General features: G+C 46.6%; 1 protein-coding gene across 5 annotated transcripts in view; it reads left to right on the top strand.

The window, feature by feature from the left end:
* The window catches only part of LOC139243544 (uncharacterized), a 333,845-nt gene that overhangs the window by 142,410 nt on the left and 171,638 nt on the right, over positions 1 to 19,797 (top strand). For all 5 annotated transcript variants that reach the window (XM_070870793.1, XM_070870792.1, XM_070870790.1 and 2 more), the window contains one exon: positions 509 to 709. In XM_070870793.1, coding sequence (XP_070726894.1) covers positions 509 to 709 — 201 coding nt within the window. The remainder of the gene's footprint in view (positions 1 to 508; positions 710 to 19,797) is intronic.

Below are 19,797 nucleotides of genomic sequence, written 5' to 3'. Positions count from 1 at the left end.
GCTGTCGAAAAAGACTTGGCGAGTTGCTGCATTGCATCTTATAGATGATACACACTGTAGCCACGGTGCACCAATGGTGGAGGGAATGAATGTTTAAGATGGTGGATGGGGTGCCAATAAAGCAAGTTGCTTTGTCCTGGATGGTGTTGAGCTTCTTGAGTGTTGTTGGAGCTGCACTCATCCAGGCAAGTGGAGAGTATTCCATCACACTCCTGACTTGTGCCTTGTAGAAGGTGGAAAGGCTTTGGGGAGTCAGGAGGTGAATCCCAGCCTCTGATCTGCTCTTGTAGCCACAGTATTTAGGTGGCTGGTCCAGTTAAGTTTCTGGTCAATGGTGACTTTCAGGATGTTGATAGTGGTGGATTCAGCAATGGTAATGCAGTTGAATGTCAAGGGGAGGTGGTTAGACTCTCGCTTGTTGGAGATGGTCATTACCTGGCACTTGTGTGTTGGAAATGTCTTTTGAATTTCAATTATTAAAATGACCCATTTGAAATTGCTCATACAGGAAAAACTGCAGGAATACATAACCATGCAGAAAATACCTAATAAAGAGAGAACTCTGCAGAATATGAAAATAGCAGCATTGAAAACCGTTGAGGTTTATGCTCCATGCAAGATTTTGATTGGGAAAGAGTTTCTAGAAACACCTGGCGTTGATGACACCGATCCATTGGCATTAAAACTAATCAATGATGTACTGGATGAGGTAAGTCATTACATCACCTTTGTCATCTGTCTTCTTTCTCCCATCACCAGCTCAGAGATTTTCACCTGGGACATCTAGCTAGTGGGGATGAGGATCTTGTAACTTGAGCACGAGGCAGCTGGAGGATTAGGGTAAGGATTTGGCTACAGTGGAGTCTGTGGAGTTGCCTTCCCTTGTCTGTGGAGGCACTGGACTCTGATCTCATGGGTCTTATAATGAAAAGGAGGATATTGGATAAACACGTGGAGCTACTAAAGGTGCTCCCCCAGAACGTGAGGCAGATGACACGGGTCTTGATTCCGTTCACTGGCTTCATATGCAGCATCGCTGGGAAAGTTTTTCCTCTAAGAGATCAATAGAATTGTGCAGCTTCATTTCAGAATGTGACCATCCTCCACCACCCCCCCCCCCACCCCATTCCCCTCCCCCAACATCAGCTTGCAAGGAGGAGGCAGTAACCCTGGAGGCCCTGGCTTGGAGAGAGCTCTCCATTCCAGCCTTCAGACACTTGGGGTCTGGGAACAGGAGGCACCTTCTCAGGGCTTTCAGGATCTGCAGGGAGTCATTTGATCTGCCCTCTCACTTATCAGAACCCAAAACCTAGGCCAAGAACCAGTAATTTGGCTGGTTGGGTTCCCTAAGTTCCAGGGAGTGATCAATGACATGGATCTAGGCTTTTATGTTCTTTTTCAGAGGAGTGGCAACTGTATGAATAGGAAGGGGTTGTACACTCTCAGGGCCCAAGTTTCCACATGATTTGCGCCTGATTTTTAGGACTATCTTAGAAATCGCAATTCTCCACATTTTTTTTTCTGCAGTTCGAGTCAGGTTCGAGTCAGGTAGAACAGTTCTACTTTGGAACAGAAGTTTTTCTTCAAAAGGGGGCATGTCCGGCCGCTGATTTGAAAGTTTCCACAGTGAAAACGTACTCCAAACTAAAGTAGAATGGAGCCAGTGAAGATTTTTGTAGAACTGAAAAAACCTGTTCTACACATTAAAAAATCAGGCGCAGGTTACAAATTAGGCGTCCAGAACGAGGGGGGGGGGGAAGGGAACTCATTAAATTCTACAATAAATCCTTATTTATACTTCTACAAATATTATACAAATAAATCCAACCTGAATAAACATTTATAAGCAAAGAAAAGATTAAATAAACCATCTTCCTACCTGTGTGAAAGTGCTTCAACCAGGGAGAATTCTGCAGCCGTTCGTGTCGCTGAGCGGGAGTGGGGGGGGGGGCGGAGAAAGCCGTTCGTGTCGCTGGGGGGGGGGGAGAAAGCCGTTCGTGCCGCTGAGCGGGGGGGGGGGGGAGAAAGCCGTTCCTGCCGTTGGGGGGGGGGGCGGAGAAAGCTGTTCGTGCCGCTGAGCGGGGGAGGGGGGGGAGCAGAAAGCGGTTTGTTGTTGTGGAGGGGAGGGAGGGCAAGGAGACAGCCGTTTGTTGCCGCGGAGGGTGGGGAGGGGAAGGAGACAGTGAGAAGGGTAGCCTCAGTGCTGATGTGCTGATGGCAATGTGATTTTATTAAAAAAAGTTCAAAAATTAAACAGCTACAAAGAACTACAAAAATGGCCGAGTGCCAATGTTTTTTTTCACACTGAGCATGCGCGAACGCTCCAACGCGCACGCGCAGCGTTGCCGGCAGGAAAAAAACTAATTTAAATAGTACCCGCCCCCTCCCACTTACAAAATCGGCGTGAGTGTAGGCTCCGCCCCCCTGGGCGCCACGCCAAACAGACAAGGAGCTGCAAAGCGCTCGAGAATAGCGCGTTTTTTTTCTGCTCGGAGGGGCGCCCGTTTTTTATCGTGTGGAAACTTGGGCCCTCAATGTGTAGATTGTGTGTGACCATCACCCTAACACCTTGCAGGATGCCCTGGCAGCACAAACTATGCCTTTGTTCCCAGGTAGTTAACAGTAACCCCGCTGTTTGCAGATACTCACCGAGTGAAAGACTGGTTCCTGGGAGGCTGATCATACACACAGTTGCCCTGGCTCATGACCTCCCTGTGCCGTTCCTTATACTGCAGCACAAGAGAAAGTACAATGAAGTCCATGCTTTCACTAAATCCATCATAGAGCACATGATAGGCATGCTGAAAAGACAGTTGTGGTGCCAGGATAAATCAGAGTATCCTGCTATATCAACCGGCCAAAGTGTCCAGCATCATCACTGAGTACTGCATGCTGCTCTATTTGGCTGTTGATTAAGGCAAGAATCAGGAGGAGCAGCTGCCAGACTCTTCAAGAGGGGAAGAACCTGAGGAGCTGGAAAAGGATAAGTTAGTTCCATCTTGCAAGCAGCTGGATCCACATTAGTTAATGAATATATTTCCTGACAGACCTTGGTCTGTTACTGCACCATATTCCTCCCACCATCTGACCATTTGACCCACAAATTTCTGTAATAGTAACTACAATCCCAGAATAAAGAACCTCTGTCCCAGTGACATCAGTCCTCCGTCCAGTTCAACACTTATACCAGATGAAAGTTCCTAACACAAAATACCATGTGCTAAATTCATTATTCTTCATTATTCTTCCAAATCCAAATAAATATCCCTGAACCTAGTAGTTGTTTTCTTGCTGCTTTTCTATTCTATCAGTGTGTGCATGTTATTCTCTTCTAATTAATCTTTTCGATGGTGTGTCCATGATAAGAGGAGAGGTAGCTGAGTCTTACTGAGAGGCTCTTGAGATCAACATAAGAACTAGGAGCGGGAGCCGGCCATTCAGCCCATTAATTTCAAGGTGGCTTTTGACCTCCATCACCATGAACTCTAGATGGTCCTCCTTGAGGCTGTTGTCTAAAAGTTTTAACTTGCCTTCTACGGCCAGATTTGGGCTTTGAGTGCGTCCGCAGAGTGGCTGGGTGCTGCTCAATTCTTGCCTCCTCAGTGAAGCCGGAGCATCTATTGAATTGTTGCAAATGCGGAGAACCTGCCCCAACTATTAAACGATTCAGAGGGTGGAAAAACACAGCATTTCCATCCAGCCAAAACAATCTATGAAATTTCTAGGGATAAATAATCTGTACCTTCACCTACCAAACTCATTTGTTGATGTGTCTTTCTTAGTTGGAGTATTGGGAGCAGTTTTGGTTTCCACGCGATAGGAAGGATGTTGAGGGAATAGAGAGGGTATAGTGCAGATTAGTCTGCTATAAGGAAATACAAATGTGAAGAAAAGCTTGAAAAATTGTGGCTATTTTCATTGGAACAGAGATTAAGTGGTGATTTGATAGAAGTGATTACAATTCTGAAGCAATTTGATAGATTAGTTGGAAGGAGACTGGAGGTAATTTTGACTTTGACCAGCTTCTTTTTGATATTGTTTAAGATATCGTCTGACTCAAAGAAACATAGAAACATAGAAAATAGGTGCAGGAGTAGGCCATTTGGCCCTTCGAGCCTGCACCACCATTCAATAAGATCATGGCTGATCATTCACTTCAGTACCCCTTTCCTGCTTTCTCTCCATACCCCTTGATCCCTTTAGCCGTAAAGGCCATATCTAACTCCCTCTTGAATATATCCAATGAACTGGCATCAACAACTCTCTGCGGCAGGGAATTCCACAGGTTAACAACTCTCTGAGTGAAGAAGTTTCTCCTCATCAGTCTTAAATGGCTTACCCTTTATCCTTAGACTGTGTCCCCTGGTTCTGGACTTCCCCCACATCGGGAACATTCTTCCTGCATCTAACCTGTCCAGTCCCATCAGAATTTTATATGTTTCTATGAGATCCCCTCTCATCCTTCTAAACTCCAGTGAATACAGGCCCAGTTGATCCATTCGACTGCACAGCGATCATCGCCCTTAAGCGAAATGCTTATGTCATGAAAAGGTTGCATGTTTGCATGGATAAAAGCAAGCCAGATTTTGTTACATTTTGTGAAGACCTGCTGAGCACTTTTCCTCTGACAAAATTGACTTCAATGACTCAAAGTTGAAGGATCCTCTCTAAAGCAGGAAACATTGACAGCCTGACATTACTGTATCCTAATATATTCAGATAATCTTGTCCCATATACTCACAAAATCTATTCATGCAACTAATGAACATATGAAAATATCCAAAATTTCAATTAGAATATTCTCAACATCTACTGGGATTGCATCCCTTGCAGATTGGGCATATTAATGCATGATGTGAGCAAGGCATCCAGGGCCTATCACTTCCCTTTTTAAGCTTGTCTTTACTTTGTTGTGCACATTTTCTCTTCCATGTCTGTGCAGGCTGCCAAAGTTTTTGTTTGTGTTATCTGCTGACAATGCCACAACTTTATTTATTATCTCCGTTGCAAAAAGTTCTGACGTCTCCGTTAAGTTCAACAACATCCATAAGTTTAGTTTGCACACATGAACTGCCTTTACAAGCCTTGAAATAGTGAAACAAGACAGGAAGCAATTTTACATATCCATTATTCAATGCATCAAAAGACAGTGACAAATATTGAACATCTTTTAGGTCTTCAATTAGTTCATCATTTGCCCATGGAGAAAAAACATTTGCAACTGTTGCTTCAAGCGTTGTCTGCGCTCATAAGAATTTTGGGTGGGTGACATTTTTATTTAAATTGGAAGTACAGACTATTGACCTGAAACTGTGATTATGTCTAATGGTGTGATATGCAAATATTCCTGCTTGCTCACTCTGCGTTGGCTCAACTTGCAAAAAAAATCAGTAACAGTACTTGAACTAGCAGCTTTATGTTTAGTGGTACCTTTATGTACTTTTATAAATGTCCTGTCTCCACTCGAAATGGAAAATACTGACTGGCATAATCACTGGCATATTGAATATAATACAGTTGCTTCTTTTCCAATTGGTCGTAAATATGCAAAATCCTTTTGAAGCTGGTCATTAAAGCAGCAATTACACTTTTTTGTCAACACCATTTTCACTTTACATACACTGAATATCAAATCTTGTGTATGTTCTGGCAATAGTGCTGTACCATCTAACTCGTCCCCGAATATCCTAACTTTTAATTTCTCAATTTTAAATCTGTCCAAACAAACTGAAATTTTCCATATAAGGTTTGAAACACCCTCTGTCTCAGAAGGTTTCAGAAACCTCTTCCTGGTGGGAGAATGTAGAGCTTGCCTTATTTAAAAAAGACACGCACCATGTTGATCTCTGAGGTAAAGTAAATCCACTCACTTACAGCTCTCACTGTGCCCTCAGCTTCTCCGGTGACTCAATTCCCCAGAGTGTAGTGCGGCCCGAGCTATCGATGGGGTCTTTTGTCAACCGCGTTGCATTGTGGAAAGGCGGGGCCGTCATCGTCTCCTCCATTCAGTGGGCTCCTGGAATCTGTTCTTGAGCTTAAACTGGCCAGACATGGGACAAGAATCTCTCCTCCGGGGTTTCTGTACATTTGTGTTTAAAAAAACAAAGATCGAATTTTTCCAGTTTATCCAAAAATAAAGCTAAAATACAACTCTTGCCAACCAGCAGACGAATGAATATAGCTCTATTCGGGGATGAGTTTCCTCAACCAGAGATCCTTCCGGGGACATTGTTTGCCTGGGGACACATTGTTTGCCTCCGGAAAATGGGGATGAATTGTCAGCCTACAAATATCAACTGTGCCTTAGTCCTGCTCATTATATTATGATCACTATTGCCTAGATGTTCCCCTACTTTTACTTCTCTTATCTGCTCTGGCTCATTCCCCATTATTCAATCCAATAGCGAATTCTCCCTTGTTGGGCTTTTTAAATATTGGGTTAGAAAGGAGTCCTGTACATATTGTAGGACCTCCATTCCCTTATCCCCTTTACCTACCTCTTCTGTCCAGTTAATACCATAGAAACAAAGAAAATAGGTGCAGGAGTAGGCCATTCGGCCCTTTGAGCCTACACCGCCATTCAATAAGATCATGGCTGATCATTCCCTCAGTACACCTTTCCTACTTTCTCTCCATACCCCTTGATCCCCTTAGCCGTAAGGGCCATAACTAACTCCCTCTTGAATATATCCTATGAACTGGCATCAACAACTCTCTGCGGCAGAGAATTCCTTAGGTTAACACCTCTCTGAGTGAAGAAGTTTCTCCTCATCTTAGTCCTAAATGGCCTACCCCTTATCCTAAGACTATGTCCCCTGGTTCTGGACTTCCCCAACATTGGGAACATTCTTCCCGCATCTAACCTGTCCAGTCCCGTCAGAATCTTATACGTTTCTATGAGATCCCCTCTCATCCTTCTAAACTCCAGTGAATAAAGGTCCAGTTGATCCAGTCTCTCCTCATATGACATTCCAGCCATCCCTGGAATCAGTCTGGTGAACCTTCGCTACACTCCCTCAATAGCAAGAACGTCCTTCCTCAGATTCGGAGACCAAAACTGTACAAAATATTCCAGGTGAGGCCTCACTAAGGCCCTGTACAACTGCCGTAAGACCTCCCTGCTCCTATACTCAAATCCCCTAGCTATGAAGGCCAACATACCATTTGCCTTCTTCACCGCCTGCTGTACCTGCATGCCCACTTTCAGTGACTGATGAACCATGACACCCAGGTCTCGTTGCACATCCCCTTTTCCTAATCTGCCGACATTCAGATAATATTCTGTCTTCGCGTTTTTGCTCCCAAAGTGGCTAACCTCACATTTATCCACATTATACTGCATCTGCCATGTATTTGCCCACTCACGTAACCTGTCCAAGTCACCCTGCAGCCTCCTAGCATCCCCCTCACAGCTCACACCGCCATCCAGTTTAGTGTCATCTGCAAACTTGGAGATATTACACTCAATTCCTTCATCCAAATCATTGATGTATATTATAAAGAACTGGGGTCCCAGTACTGAGCCCTGCGGCACTCCACTAGTCACTGCCTGCCATTCTGAAAAGGACCCGTTTATCCCGACTCTCTGCTTCCTGTTTGCCAACCAGTTCTCTATCCATGTCAGTATATTACCTCCAAGACCATGTGCTTTGATTTTGCACACCAATATCTTATGTGGTACCTTGTCAAAAGCCTTTTGAAAGTCCAAATACACCACATCCACTGGTTCTTCCTTGTCCACTCTACTAGTTACTTCCTCAAAAAATTCCAGAAGATTTGTCAAGCATGACTTCCCCTTCATAAATCCATGCTAACTTGGACCGATCCTGTCAATGCTTTCCAAATGCGCTGCTATTTCATCCTTAATAATTGATTCCAACATTATACCCACTACTGATGTCATGCTGACCGGTCTATAATTACCCGCTTTCTCTCTCCCTCCCTTTTTAAAAAGTGGTGTTACATTAGCTACCCTCCAGTCCATAGGAACTGATCCAGAGTCGGTAGAGTGTTGGAAAATGATCACCAATGCATCCACTATTTCTAGGGCGACTTCCTTAAGTACTCTGGGATGCAGGCGATCAGGCCCCGGGGATTTATCGGCCTTCAATCCCATCAATTTCCCCAACACAATTTCCCGCCTAATAAGGATATCCTTCAGTTCCTCCTTCTCACTAGACCCTCGGTCCCCGAGTACTTTCGGAAGCTTATTTGTGTCTTCCTTCGTGAAGACAGAACCAAAGTATTTGTTCAATTGGTCTGCCATTTCTTTGTTCCCCATTATAAATTCACCTGAATCCGACTATGTTTGTCTTCACTCATCTTTTTCTCTCCACATATCTATAGAAGCTTTTGCAGTCAGTTTTTATGTTCCCAGCAAGCTTCTTCTCGTACTCTATTTTTCCCCTCTTAATTAAACCTTTTGTCCTCCTTTGCTGAATTCAAAATTTCTCCCAGTCCTCAGGTTTGCTGCTTTTTCTGGCCAATTTATATGCCTCTTCCTTGGATTTAACACTATCCCTAATTTCCCTTGTTAGCCATGGTTGAGCCACCTTCCTTGTTTTATTTTTGCTCCAGACAGGGATGTACAATTGCTGAAGTTCATCCATGGATGTTTAAATGTTTGCCATTGCCTATCCACTGTCAACCCTTTAAGTATCATTTGCCAGTCTATTCTAGCCAATTCATGCCTCAAACCATTGAAGTTACCTTTCCTTAAGTGTAGGACCCTAGTTTCTGAATTAACTGTGTTACTCTCTGTCATGTATGTAACCTTCATGTAACAACACTGCAATACTGTATATACTTGAGAAATGCACACCTTGACCACAGGGGGTGAACTTGTGGAAGATACTCCTCACCTGGTCATCCAAGTATATAAAAAGGGAGGTCCCACGCAGGGTCATCACTTCTTGGTTCTGTGAATAAAGGTTCAGGTCATAGAGTGACCTTGTCCATAGAATGTGCCTCGTGTGGACTTGTGGTATTGTGTAAGGACTTTACAGTGGTGACGAGAAACGGGAATTAACGACCCACGAGAATGGCCACCGGTAGCACAGAGGAACGGTACTGTGTTGAAGACTGGGACGATTTCGTTGAGAGGCTTCAGCAGAGCTTTGTCACGAAGGACTAGCTGGGAGATGCAGAGGCCAAATAGCGAAGGGCTCATCTACTGACCAGCTGTGGACCTAAGACTTACACGCTCATGAAAGACCTGCTAGCACGCAAGAAGCCGGCGGACAAAACCTTTGAAGAGCTCAGCAAACTAATCGGTGGGCACCTCAAACCGGCGAGCAGCATACACATGGCCCGACACAGATTTTGTACCCACCGATGTCGGGAAGGACTGAGCATACCGGAATTAGTTGCGGACCTCCGGCGCTTGGCCAGCCTCTAAGTTCACAGATGCCTGCAGGGGGGAGATGCTCAGGGATTTCTTTATTGAGGCCATCGGTCATGCCGGGATTTTCAGAAAGTTAATAGAGACCAAGGATTGACCTTGGAAGCGGCGGCGTTGCTGGCTCAGACTTTTATGGCGGGGGAGGAGGAAACCAAGATAATATATGCACGCAACTCTACCTCCAACGTGGCGATGGATCAGGAGGTCAACATCATAAACATGACTCAGAACCCAGCAGGCAGGCAAAGGCAGTTCGACACACCCCAGGCAGCAATAGACCCCAGAACAGGCTTTCAACACAGACAATGGCAGGCTGAACGGACATTTACGCCATCCTAGTGGACAATGCGTTCTGGGATGGGGCCATTGACACCCACTAACAGGGTGATCAAGAGCAGTCAAAGGGACAATCAGCGAGGAATGCCTTGCAACAGCTCTTTTGTTCACACCAATGGGAATCTCAGTTCATGCTGGAGGTGTGGGGGCAAACATGCTGCTAGGACTTGCAGGTTTCAACAGTTTGCCTGCAGAAATTGTAACCTCACTGGCCATTGAGCGAGAATGTGCAGGAAGCCTGCGACCAGGCTAATTTACGAGGTGGAGGGACCAGAAGAGGGGTCTGCGAGGCAGGATGACACATGGGGCAAATCAATGGACGCTGAAGTTCAGCGAGTTCATGTGGCGAACGTTCACAGCTCATATACCAAAACGCCACCTATGATGATGAAGGTCCTATTAAATGGCATCCCGGTATGCATGGAGCTGGACACGGGGGCCAGCCAGTTGCTCATGAGCGCTCAACAATTCAAAAAGCTATGGCCACTCAAAGCCAGCAGACCCAAACTAGAACGCATTGAGACTCAATAATGGACGTACACCAAATCAATCATTCCAGTGCTAGACAGTGCAATGTTGGCTGTCACACACAATGGATCAGTGAACAGGCTGCCGCTCTGGATTGTCCCGGGCAATGGTCCCGCACTGTTGGGGAGGAGCTGGTTAGCTGAGATGAACTGGAAATGGGGGGATGTGCACGCAGTGTCATCTGTGGAGCGAAGTTCATGCTCACAGGTCCTACAGCAATTTGAGTCGCTATTCCACCTGGCGTCGGGACGTTCAAAGGTACCAAAGTAGTGATTCGCATCACCCCGGACGCCAGACCAGTGCACCACAAAGCCAGAGCTGTGCCGTATGTGATGCGGGAGAAAATTGAAAGCGAATTGGACCGTTTGCTGAGAAAGGGCATCATCTCGCCCGTTGAATTCAGCGACTGGGCGAGCCCCATTCTTCCCGTCCTAAAAGCGGAAGGCTCGGTCAGGATCTGTGGCGACTACAAGGCCACTATCAACCGGGTGTCCCTACAAGACCAATACCCGCTTCCGAGAGCGGAGGATCTTTTCGTCACGCTGGCAGGCGGCAAGCTGTTCACCAAGTGGGACCTCACTTCAGCCTGCATGACCCAAGAACTGGCCGACGAATCTAAGCTATTGACCACCATCCCACTCACAAGGGACTGTTTGTTTACAACAGGTGCCCGTTTAGCATTCGATCAGCGGCCGCGATTTTTCAAAGAAACATGGAAAGCCTGTTCAAATCCATTCCTGGAACGATTGTATTTCAGGACGATATCCTCATCACAGGTCGTGACACCGAGGAACACCTCCACAACCTGGAAGAGGTGCTACGCCGAGTGGACCGGGTAGGCCTGCGACTTAAGAAGCCTAAGTGTGTGTTTTTGGCTCCCGAAGTCGAGCTTCTGGGCAGGAGGGTTGCTGCAGATGGGATTCGGCCTACCAAATCCAAAACAGGCGATTCGACAACGCTCAGGTCCTGCAACACATCGGAGTTGCGTTCATTTCTGGGACTCTTGAACCATTTCGGGAACTTTCTGCCGAACCTAAGCACATTTTTGGAGCCGCTACACGTGCTCCTGCGTAAGGGCTGCGATTGGTTTTGGGGGGACTGTCAAGAACGGGCTTTCAATCGGGCGCGTAACCTACTTTGCTCAAATAAGTTGTTGACCCTGTACGTCCCCTGTAAGAAATTGGTTCTGACATGTGATGCATCGTCCTATGGGGTTGGGTGCGTGTTGCAGCAGTGCAATGCTGAGGGGCAACTCAGACCTGTGGCTTATGCCTCCAGGTCGTGCTCTCAAGCAGAATGGGGATATGGGATGGTTGAGAAGGAAGCACTCGCATGTGTCTATGGGGTGAAAAAGATGCACCAGTACCTTTTTGTCAGGAGGTTTGAATTAGAAATGGACCACAAGCCGTTAACATCCCTGTTGTCAGACAGCAAGGCTGTCAATGCCAATGCGTCAGCTCGCATACAGCGATGGGCTCTGAAAATTGAGCCGACGTGCTCAGCAGGCTTCCACTGGCCACCACTGAGGGGGCAGCGGAGCAAAGCGTTGAGATGGTCATGGCCGTTGATGCCTTTGACAGCGCAGGTTCCCCCATCACAGCCCGCCAGATCAAAATCTGGACCAACAGAGATCCCCTCCTATCTTTGATTAAGAAATGTCTCCTGACTGGGGATTGGGCGCCCGCACACGGAGCATGCCCTGAGGAGGTCAGACCATTTCACAGGCGGTTGGATGAGCTCTCCATCCAAGCCGACTGCCTACTATGGGGCAGCCGGGTAGTCATGCCCCAGAGGGGCATGGAAGCTTTCATCAGGGAACTCCACAGCGAGCACCCAGGCATCGTGCTGATGAAGGCCATTGCCTGGTCACACGTTTGGTGGCTGGGAATTGATTCAGACCTGGAACACTGTTCGCAGGTACACGACGTGTGCTCAGCTGGGAAATGCCCCCAGGGAGGCCCTGCTCAGCCCGTGACCCTGGCCCACCAGGCCATGGTCACGCATTCACGTAGACTACATGGGTTTGTTCATGGGGAAAATGTTTCTCATCGTGGTTGATGCGTACTCGAAATGGATCGAGTGCATCATTTTGAATTCATACACGACATCCACCACTGTGGAGAGTCTACGTGCGGTCTTTGCAACCCAAGGTTTGCTGGACATCCTTGTTAGCGATAATGGCCCATGGTTCACTAGCTACGAATTCCGGGAGTTCATGTCGGGTAATGGCATCAACCATGTCAGGACAGCACCGTTCAAGCCGGCCTCCAGTGGCCAGGTGGAACATGCGGTCCAAATCATAAAACAAGGTATGCTCAGGATTAAAGGTCCCTCTCTTCAATGCCGCCTATCGCACCTCCTGCTGGCCTATAGGTCCCGACCGCACTCGCTCACGGCGGTCCCATCCACGGAGCTCCTTATGAAACGTACACTCAAAACTCGGCTGTCCCTCATTCATCCTGTCTTGTCCGACATTGTTGAGGGCAAGCGCCAGTCCCAAAATGAGTACCATGACCGAAATTCAAGGGGGAGATTTATAGAAATTGGTGACCCCGTATTTGTTCTCAATCATGCTTTGGGGCCCAAATGGCTTGAATGTACTGTAATAGACAAAGAGGGGAATAGGGTCATCGTGGTCAAACTTAACAATGGGCAGATATGCCGCAAGCATCTGGACCAAGTAAAAAAAAGTTTCAGCATGGACACTGAGGAACCTGAGGAAGATCATGAGATGGTATTCACACCACCGCCAGTGAATGAGCAACAAGAACATTCAGCAGCATGCACAATCCCTGCAGTCAGTCCGGACAGGCCGGAATCACCACAGGGGACAGACACGCAGGCCAAGGCTCAACAGCCAAAGCTCCAACTGTGGCGCTCCACGAGGGAGCGCAGACCACCCGAAAGACTTAACCTGTGATCCCAATAAGATGTTGAGGGGGAGGTGATGTCATGTATGTAACCTTCATGCAACAACACTGCAATACTGTATATACTTGAGAAATGCACAGCTTGACCACAGGGGGTGAACTTGTGGGAGACACTCCTCACCTGGTCATCCAGGTATATAAAAAGGGAGGTCCCACGCAGGGTCATCACTTCTTGGTCCTGTGAATAAAGGTTCAGGTCATAGAGTAACCTTGTCCATAGAATGTGCCTCGTGTGGACTTGTGGTATTGTGTAAGGACTATATACTCTCCATCTTAATAAGGAATTCTACAATGTTATGGTCACCCTTCCCCAAGGGACCTTGCACAACAAGATTGCTAATTAGTCCTTTCTTATTACACATCACCCAGTCTAGGAAGGCCAGCTTCCTAGTTGGTTTCTCGACATATTGGTCCAGAAAACCATCCCTACGACACTCCAGGAAATCCTCCTCCACCGCATTGCTACCAATTTGGTTAGACCAATCAATATGTAGATTAAAGTCACCCATGATAACTGCTGTACCTTTATTGCATGCATCTCTAATTTTTTGTTTGATGCTGTCCCCAACCTTACTACTACTGTTTGGTGATCTGTACACAACTCCCACAAGCATTTTCTGCCCCTTGGTATTCAGTAGCTCCACCCATACCGATTCCACACCATCCAGGCTAATGTCCTTTCTTACTATTGCATTAATTTTCTCTTTAACCAGCAATGCCACTCCGCCTCCTTTTCCTTTCTGTCTATCCTTCCTAAATGTTGAATACCCCTGGATGTTGAGTTCCCAGCCTTGGTCACCCTGGAGCCATGTCTCCGTGATGCCAACTACATCATACCCGTTAACTGCTATCTGCGCAGTTAATTCATCCAACTTATTCCGAATACTCCTCACATTGAGGCACAGAGCCTTCAGGCTTGTCTTTCTAACATACTTTGCCCCTTTAGAATTTTGGTGTAATGTGGCCCTTTTTGCTTTTTGCTTTAAGTTTCTCTGCCCTCCACTTTTATTTTTCTTCTTTCTATCTTTTGCTTCTGCCCCCATTCTACTTTCCTCTGTCTCCTTGCACAGGTTCCTATCCCCCTGCCATATTAGTTTAACTCCTCCCCAACAGCACTAGCAAACACTCCCCCTAGGACATTGGTTCTGGTCCTGCCCAGGTGCAGACGGTCCGCTTTGTACTGGTCCCACCTCCCCCAGAACCGGTTCCAATGTCCCAGAAATTTGAATCCCTCCCTTGTGCACCACTCCTCAAGCCACGTATTCATCTGAGCTATCCTGCAATTCCTACTCTGACTAGTACGTGGCACTGGTAGCAATCCTGAGATTATTACTTTTGAGGGCCTATTTTTTAATTTAGCTCCTAGCTCCCTAAATTCATCTCATAGGACCTCATCCCATTTTTTACCTATATCGTTGCTACCTATATGCACCATGACAACTGGCTGTTCACCCTCCCTTTTCAGAATGTCTTGCATCCGCTCCGAGACATCTTGACCCTTGCACCAGGGAGGCAACATACCATCCTGGAGTCTCAGTTGCAGCCGCAGAAACGCCTATCTATTCCCCTTACAATTGAATCCCCTATCACTATAGCTCTCCCACTCTTTTTCCTGTCCTCCTGTGCAGCAGAGCCACCCATGATGCCATGAACTTGGATGCTGCTGCCCTCCCCTGATGAGTCATCCCCCTCAACAGTACCCAAAGCGGTGTATCTGTTTTGCAGCGGGATGACCGCAAGGGACCCCTGCACTACCTTCCTTGCACTGCTCTTCCTGTTGGTTATCCATTCCCTAGCTGTGTACCCTTTACCTGCGGTAAGATCAACTCGCTAAATGTGCTATTTACGTCATTCTCAGCATCGTGGATGCTCCAGAGTGAATCCACCCTCAGCTCTAGTGCCGTAAAGCGGTCCGTCAGGAGCTACAGCCAGATGCACTTCCCGCACACTTAGTCGTCACGGACACCAGAAGCGCCCTGACTTCCCACATAGTACAGGAGGAGCATAATACCTGTCCGAGCTGTCCTGCCATGACTTAACCCTTAGATATACTTAAATTGGCAACAACAATGCTAAAGGTTACTTGCTGATCTCGAAAAGAAAAAGAAAAACTACTTACCAATCACCAGCCAATCACTTACCCCCTTGGCTTTGACGTCACCTTTCGATTTCTTTCTACTTCTTTTTTACCTCACTGCTGTAGCTGCACCAGCTGGCCTCTCCGATCTCCCGCTGCTCCCGTGAACTCTCGCTCTCCGGACTCCAAGTGTGGGCCTTTATAGGCCTCAAGCCTCTCCGATCTCCCGCTGCTCCCGTGAACTCTCGCTTCTCGGACTCCGAGTGTGGGCCTTTATAGGCCTCTAGCCTCTCCGATCTCCCGCTGCTCCCGTGAACTCTCGCTCCCCGGACTCCGAGTGTGGGCCTTTATAGGCCTCTAGCCTCTCCGATCTCCCGCTGCTCTCGTGAACTCTCGTTCCCCGGACTTTACAATGAATGAGAAAATACTTACCTGTGATTGGGTGTCCAGGCACACTTGACTCCTGCGCACGTCCCTACGAGCACATGCTGCGACGTGCAGGGAGAGGAGACCTGCGGATCGGGATTTCGAGTGGGCACAGCAGCTTCAGGTAAGTGCGCATTTTATGTCTATTATTTAGTTCTTTGCCCGCTGGAGGTCCTCGAGAGGAATTTCTGCCCCAATATATTACCCCCAACCTCGTGCGCACTTATCTTGTGCAGTAACCTTTTATGTGGCACCTTTTCGAATGCCTTCTGGAAATCCAAATACACCACATCCACTGGTTCCCCCTTATCCACCCTGCTCGTTACATCCTCAAAGAACTCCAGCAAATTTGTCAAACATGATTTCCCTTTCATAAAACCATGCTGACTCTGCTTGATTGAATGATGCTTTTCCAAATGTCCTGCTGCTGCTTCCTAAATAATGGACTCCAGCATTTTCCCAATGACAGATGTTAAGCTAACTGGTCTATCGTTTCCTGCTTTCTGTCTGCCTCCTTTTTTAAATATTGGTGTTACATTTGTGGTTTTCCAATCCGTTGGGACCGCCCCAGAATCTAGGGAAATTTGGTAGATTACAATCAATGCATCCACTATCTCTGCAGCCACTCCTTTTTAGGACCCTAGGATGCAAGCCATCAGGTCCAGGAGACTTGTCCGCCTTTAGTCCCATTATTTTACTGAGTACTACTTCTTTAGTGATAGTGATTGTGTTAAGTTCCTCCCTCCCTTTAACCCCTTGATTATCCACGATTGGGATGGTTTTAGTGTCTTCTGCTGTGAAGACCGATACAAAATATTTCTTCAAAGTCTCTGCCATTTCCCTGTTTCCCATTATTAATTCCCCAGTCTCATCCTCTAAGGGACCAACATTTACTTTAGCCACTCTTTTCCTTTTTATGTACCTGTAGAAACTCTGACTATCTGTTTTTATATTTCGTGCTACTTTACTTTCATCATCTATCTTCCCTCTCTTTATTACTTTTGTCATTCTTTGCTGGCTTTTAAAAGTCTCCCAATCCTCTGGCCTCCCGTCAGTCATGGCCACTTTGTATGCCCTTGATTTCAATTTGATACTATCCCTTATTTCCTTAGTTAGCCACAGATGGTTATCCCTTCCCTTACAGTTGTTCCTTCTCATTGGAATATATTTCTGTTGAGAGTCATGAAATATTTTCTATGTTTCTATGTTTCTATGTTTCTATATCTCCTTAAATGTCTGCCACTGCTCATCAACTGTCCCACACCTCAAACTATTTTCCCAGTCCACTTTAGCCAACTCTGACTTGATACCTTTGTAGTCTCCTTTATTTAAGCTTAGAACACTGGTTTGAGATCCAACTTTCTCACCCTCCAACTGAATTTGAAATGCAACAATCCATGGTCACTCATTCCAAGGGGATCCTTTACCAGGAGATCGTTTATTAATCCTGCCTCATTGCACAGTACTAAATCAAAGATAGCCTGCTCTCTGGTTGGTTCCGCAACATACTGTTCAAGGAAACTATTCCGGATACGCTCTGTGAACTCATCCTCATGGCTACCCAGGCCAATTTGCTTTGTCCAATCAATATGAAGGTTAAAATTGCCCATGATTATTGCCGTTCCTTTTGTACAAGAGCCTCCGCAATTATAAAACTTCGACCCACCGGGCCACCTAAGAGGGGTGATAGTATCCTTCCCCATGATGACCGACTTCCGGTCCGTTGAACAAAAAAGCCGAAGAGCGGAATTGCACTCAAGAAGCCACCACATCCACTACGTCGGTAAAAACACGAGAAACAGGGTAGGTGCGCCCCATTTCCAGCAGTGGGCAATTTCGGCCCCTCTCTGTCCCTGTGGGCTGATTATTCGCATCGAATTGCGTACTGGTGGTAATCACCGCCACTGCCGGACCCGACTTATCGGACCCTGTGGGATCCACTCCGTCAGGCCAGCCATCTCGGTACCCGTATCTAAATGCCTTCTCCTTCAAATAGCCCCAATCTATCTCACCTCCAATGTCTTCAGTGCCTATGCCGGTCACTATCTTGGTTGTAACAGCTGATACGGGAGTCTGTTGCTTTTCCCAATTTTCCCGTAAGTTCTAATATTTTGAGTTTACAGAGTGGTCCGTTCCCTTACGGGGCTGTTTGACCGCCTCTCTCAGCGTTTCTCTCACATCCTCCAATTCTTGTTTAATCTGTGTATTTTCCTTTTTATACTTTTTCAACTCCTGGAGTCTGATGCGCCTCAGCCAAGACAGCTCCTGCATTTAAACTTGAGAGATTTTGCTGCTGCTGACTGTTCAGCCCCCAGCTCTAGTGCGCGAACCTGTCAGCTGAGTCGATCTATCTCTTGGTCTTTCTGCAACTTAACCTCCTGTAACTGTTGCTTAAGACTCTTGATCTCTTTTTCTTTCTATTTGAACAATTCATCGTCTCTTTGCACACACAGCATTGCGCTCCATAAGCTAAAAGTTTTTTTGCCTTATCAACTGTTAACTCTTTCTTGTCTACCTGTACCTGTTATTACTTCTTCAAAGGGCATACGCCCTCCCCTATTTAAACATTCTACTAAAAGCTCCTTTAAGCCACCCCTGGGCAACTTTTCTAACTTTTCCTTATACGCTGACACCATTTGTTTGCCCCCCATTTCACTAACGCTTTTGAATTACTGGCGGGTCTCACATGAGCCTCCGCACATCTGTAACCGGTTTCTCCTCCCAAAACACACACATTGGCCAAACTCGTCACTTCCAATATTCCAGAATACTTCAACGGGCAATCCAAAGCCGTCATCGCCAGTCCTGACGATGGTCACCAATCTGTAGGGAATTTTAAATGCCCTTATTTACATAGATTTGACTGGCATAAAAGGTGACGACAAGGTTACTCACTTTAGTACACCAGAACAGTTTATTAAACACACACAACATGCATTATACACACATGGACAGGAATGACTTGGTTAAAATACAGACTTTACTTCCCATACAACCAAGGATGACTGCACACATTGACGTGGGATGTATCGCTGGACACCCTCTCTTCTTTCCTTGAAGTCGTCTCCTCCATGTGGCGAGGGGTCTGGTAGTTAATTTTCTTCAGTATACAATCGTCACATTCCTTGTTGATGGCTGTCTGAGCTTTGCCTCATTCCGTTGATGATTGAATTATCGTGTTCCAATCTCACGATCTGTTCTCAACTTCTCTGTCTTTTGTGAATGCATTTCTCAGACAGAAAGCATTAGTCAGCAGGCATATTTACAACAACAAGGGAGCCGAAATTGCCCCTTCCCTGTTGAGGTTGTTAACTCTGGAAATCATCAGCCATGCTGCGGAATACGGTGGCTGCTGATTTTTCGTGTAATGGCCACCATTATCAAAATTTTGCTCCGGTGGTGACCCACTCCCCCTCACCACTCCGTCCTAAGTGCGTCATCAGATTGCGCACCGCCGATGTACCCCCCCCCCCCGCGCGCCCCCAACGGCGAAATTCCGTCAAGAAAATCTTCCTCCCACCGAGTGGTGCCAAAACTTGTTTTTTGACATGGTCCAGTGAGGCTGTGGCCTTGTAAAATGGAGGTGCATCTCTCATTAAAGGGGAGGACGTATTGCCATTGCCGCCATTTTTTTTTTCAGGCCGACAATAATGCCCCTGGGCCCGGCCGAAAGCCTCTATGGTGGCCCAATGGACCAAACTGTAAAATTTGCATCGCTTTCCCCTTTAAGTGCAGGGGAGAACCGTGGTGATGCAGCGTTGTGATGACAACATCAGCAAAACTGGTATCTGTGTTTTACAGAAAAGAAGCCATTAACTATCGAACACAATTAAAATAGGCCATTAACAAAGGTGGCTTTTTTGACTATTGGTTTTGTGAAGATATTAACCCTTTACAGCAGTGACCACCACACAGTGATTGTGGCGATGAAGTCCCTTCTTCATACTGAAGACACCTCCATTGTGTTGTGTGGCACTACCACTGTGCTAAATGGGTTAGATTCAGAACTGATCTAGCAACTCAAAACTGGGCATCCATGAGGCATTGTGGGGCATCAGCAGCAGCAAAATTGTACACCACAATCTGTAACCTCATGGCC

This window comes from Pristiophorus japonicus, chromosome 2, assembly GCF_044704955.1.
Source record: "Pristiophorus japonicus isolate sPriJap1 chromosome 2, sPriJap1.hap1, whole genome shotgun sequence".
Lineage (NCBI taxonomy): Eukaryota > Metazoa > Chordata > Chondrichthyes > Pristiophoridae > Pristiophorus > Pristiophorus japonicus.
This window is presented reverse-complemented; position numbering and strand designations above follow the sequence as displayed.